The sequence below is a fragment of the Egretta garzetta genome, unplaced genomic scaffold (genome assembly GCF_000687185.1).
Source record: "Egretta garzetta isolate BGI_Z169 unplaced genomic scaffold, ASM68718v1 scaffold49, whole genome shotgun sequence".
Classification (NCBI taxonomy): domain Eukaryota; kingdom Metazoa; phylum Chordata; class Aves; order Pelecaniformes; family Ardeidae; genus Egretta; species Egretta garzetta.
In genome coordinates, this window is record NW_009260775.1 from 1,092,473 (window position 1) to 1,096,828 (window position 4,356).

The 4,356-nt window shown below is 50.9% G+C and overlaps 1 protein-coding gene across 1 annotated transcript in view; it reads right to left on the reverse strand.

The window, feature by feature from the left end:
• Nucleotides 1–3,999, reverse strand: part of LOC118453058 (male-specific lethal 3 homolog) — an 8,292-nt gene extending 4,293 nt beyond the window's left edge. The window contains exon 1 of the mRNA XM_035901713.1: nt 3,961–3,999. Coding sequence (XP_035757606.1) covers nt 3,961–3,984 — 24 coding nt within the window. The 5' untranslated portion in view covers nt 3,985–3,999. The remainder of the gene's footprint in view (nt 1–3,960) is intronic.
• Between the last annotated feature and the right edge of the window lie 357 nt (nt 4,000–4,356).

The window sequence follows — 4,356 nt, forward strand, 5'->3', positions numbered from 1 at the left end:
TGCGCCCGCCGGAGGAGCGCTGAGCTGGAGGGCGTCGGTGCCCCCCGAGAACCACAGCAGCCCGTCTCTCCGTCGCTGCCGCCCCGAAACCTCCCCCCCACAGCTCCCCTGCGGTACCCTGCGGCTTGTGTTCTCCCCTAAGCAAAGGCCCGGCCTGTACGGCCCAAGGTGGCCATGTATACATTGTAACCTCCCTCAGGGTTCGTCTTCCTCTCGGTGCTGCTTTCAGCAGGCCGGCAAGAAAAGAAACTAGAAATAATCGTAGAATCGCCTAGGTTGGAAAAGACCTTTGAGATCATCAAGTCCAAAAACAGGGTGATGGGCTGGGACCTCGGTTACCTAGGGTTGGATTTTTCTTTCCAACGTTTGATTTAAAATTCTCTAAGTCTCAGGCAGGATGCAAATAGTGGAAATAATCAAAATCAGTTTGCATTTTCCTTGCCCGGGTACTTTATGCCGACTGATGCTTGGAAGGGACCAGGGTTCTGTCGGGAATACTGCAATTTCCCACACAATGTTATTAGATGCTCCCTTGGGCTATTACAGTTTTGATGCCAGTTCTGCATCTCTGATTTACACGAGACCGTGATAGAGCCAGGAGGCCTGTGCTTAGCCAGCTTTGTAGGAAGACCAGTTAATTTGAGATTATTTAAAATTGCTGAAGTTACTTTTCTGTAAAAGCTGTTCAGGAGGTGGATGGCTCTAAACAGAAAGACAACTGTGCAACTTGAACATACACTAGTCTGGTGCTAATGGGAAGAAAAGTTTAAATCCTCCTTTCTTCCAGCCTCTGAGGCTGACAGCAAAGCTGGAAAGTGGCAGGGAAGCCATGGGGAAGAACAGTGTATTACCAGAAGGTTTTTGAAGGGAAAACGCATAGGGGATGCCTAGAAAACAGAATTCTGAGAGGATGACTGCTCCCTGGGATAACATGGACCGAGTACTCAATTTCTTTTGATTCAAAACTTACATATTTTTTTATAGTGGGGGTGGTGGGAAAAACCTGCAAACTTGCTGCTAAAACAGGGTGGACTGAGAGAAGCCAATTGACGGAAGAGTGTAAGAAAATTAAGGAAGCGTTCCTGAAATTGTTCAGAGCTCACTGCTGCTTAGGCTAAGAAAACAGACTCCAAAAATGTATTGATGCAATGTCAATTACAGAAAGTGTTACTTAAGCTCCCTTTTTTTAAAGAAAAGGGCAACAGTGCTGGACGCTTGCAGAGCAAAGCTGCTTCCAAGGGACTACCATGCTTTAAAAAAAAAAATGGGGGAAAAAAAAAAAGCAGGGGAAGAACAACAAACTTGTGCTTGTGTCCCTGCCTCCAACCTGGTGTTAAAAGTACTCACAGAAGAGGAGCCTCCCACCATTTCTGCACAAACAGCTTTATGTAATTCCACGCTGTCTCTTAGATTCCCCCTTTCCTCTCCTCCCTGCCAGTCTCCACTTGCAGACTCCGCTTCTCATCCTCGTCTCAGCCTCTCCTAGTTCACCCCAACCCACTTTCATGGCTCCCACCCAAGCTACTCCTCAAGCCTTTTGGCTCAAATTTCTTCTCACTTAGGTTTCCTTACACATACACACAGCTCTCTGCCGTAGCATTTGAGATCCCATTCTTGCCCTGTCTCCCCTCTCCCTGCTTCTACACTCGGATACGTGCACGTCTGCATCTGCCCTTATCTCCTGGAGCCACCTTGCTGTAGATGATCCTTGCCAGCAGATCCCTGGCCTTGCCAGATCTCCCACGAGGCTCCTGCTCTAGCAGGATTTTTAAAAACTCAGACGTGGGCTGTGCTTAACAAAGACCCACCCAGAGGGAGCCCTGAGAGCAGAAAGGCAGGCATGTGTGTGAGAAACTGGCCCTGTGGTAGTGCTACCCAGGCAATGCCTAGGTCTACCAGGAGGTTAAATGCAGGACATGGGTTTTTCAAAGGTACCGAGTTCTCCACAGTGAAGTCTGCCAAATGGCTGTGCAAACACCCCCCCCCCCCCCAAAAAAAAAGCAATGGCCACTTGGAAAATGGTGGTTGTGTGCGTGCATGTACATACTGCCCGTCATGAGTTGTACCTGCCACGTACAGCACATAAGCAGGTATGTCAGATTTAGCAAAGCGTGACATATAAATCCTCACTTGTGTCCAGTGTGTTACAAAAAGAAATCAACGGCAGCAGGGCTCTTGTCAGGCGCAGCGTCTTTGGGTTCAACATCCCAAGTGCCGAGGAACGGGGAGAGGGGTGAGGGCTGGGAGCGTCCGGTGGAGCGGGGCTTGTTCAGTGTCGCTGAGCCAGGGGATGAGCTGACCCGCTGCATATTTTGAAGAGATTCCCAGGACACTGCATCGCTTCCAGGAAAGAAAAGTGGGTTTATAGCTCCTCTGGGAGATGGAGCAGCCCTGGAAGGGAGACCCTCGGGGAGACAGAGCGGCCTGGGAGAGGAGACCCCGGCCTGCTGTCAAGACCCCCCCTGCCAAAGCTTGCCCCACCAGATCATGAGGGGTAAGGGTTTCCCGAGGAAGCATTTCAACTGCCGGCCTTACTGCAGGCTCAAAAAACACACCGCAGAGAGGCACGCCGTTTTTATTGAAAGAACGCAACAACCGGCCTTTGTCGAGGGATAAAGGCGCCTCCACCGCACAAGATGGAGGCGGCGTGGGGCTGCAGCGCTCTCACAGTGGGATGGGGGAGAGAATCGGAAGGGTGAAAGTGGGAAAACTGGTGCATTGAGATAAAGACAGTTTACTAGGTAAATCAAAAGCCACGCATGCAAGCAAAGCAGGGAATTAATTCCCTGCTTCCCAGGCAGGTGGTCAGCCATCTCCAGGAAAGCAGGGCTCCATCACGCCTAACAGTGACTTGGGAAGGCAAACGCCATCACTCCGAACACCTCACCCTTCCTTCTTCTTTCCCCAGCTTTATGTGCTGAGCATGATGTCATATAGTATGGAATACCCCTTTGGCCACTTGGGGTCAGCTGTCCCAGCTGTGCCCCCTCCCAGTTTCTCATGCACCTCCAGCCCCCTCGCTGGTGGGGTGGGGTGAGGAGCAGAAAAGGCCTTGACGCTGTGTGAGCCCTGCTCAGCAGTAACTAACACATCCCTGTGTTATCAACGCTGTTTTCATCACAAATCCAAAACACAGCCCCATACTAGCTACTATTAAGAAAATTAACTCTATCTCAGCCAAAACCAGCACATTTTCCACACCTTATCCCATACCATTTACATAATGGTCAGGTCTCACACTATCCAGTGTACTCTAATTACCCACCACCCCCCTTCCCATAATTTTATATAATACACAGATATCATTCCCCTAGTCTGTGGACCACCCCTGTAAAATGTCTGTAAAATGTCCACTGAGTTCATCTAGTCCATGACTTAGGGCTCCATCTCCTATGGTGGTCACTCAGGACAGGAGAGGCAGTGTTGCTGCATAGAGTTACCGGGCACCAAAGCCAGCTCAGGTCGGGTCACTGCTGCACTTGCACAGCTTCTCGTAAGGCTCCTCCTCCATTGGTTCAGGTGGTTCCTGCTATAGTCATTCCCACAACATGCAACTCAAGTCATGGGTTACAACAATTTAAAGGTATTTCTATTACAGTCTCCACTGCTGGCCCCTTTGGGCCAGGTTATAGGGTTTAACATTGCAATGAACTCCTCCCCTTGCCCCTGCTCTGTCTTGGACTTAGCCGAAGACTGCAGTCCCTTAACCCCTAAGGTATCTGCTCCAAGTGGAGTCTTATCTGTGACCCACAGTCTCTCCAGGGATATACCTCCTGCGGCATAGACTTAGCCACAGTCGCTTTGAGGAGCATCTGTTCCAGCATGGCCTTCTCCATGAGCCACAATCTCTTCAGAGATAGACCTGCTCCAGCGTGGCCTTACCCACAGCCACAATCCCTTTAGAAGTAAACCTGCTCCAGCATGGCCTTACCCATGGCTGCAGTCCCTCCAGGGGCGTACCTGCTCTGTCGTGGACTTATCCATGGCCACATGCTTTGAGGTGGTCCATCATGACCTCATGCACAGCCACTGGTGCTTCAAGGTGCACCTGCTGCAGCGTGGACTTATCCACAGTCACAGACGCTTTGAGGTGTACCTTCTCCAGTGTGGGCTTATCCTTGGGCCACAGTCCCTTCAGAGGTACACCTGCTGCAGCACAGACAGAACCACAGCCACAGGCACTTCAGGATGTACCTGTTCTGGCATGGGCTTACCCATGGACACAGATGGGCATCCTGGTCCCGTGTGGACTCATCCCCAGGTCACAGTCCCTTCGACTTGAGTTCACACTGGAGTTCCAGCCTGTCCAGTACAGCAGCACAGAAACAGCAGCGATGCCCTGGCCATTGGCCAGCC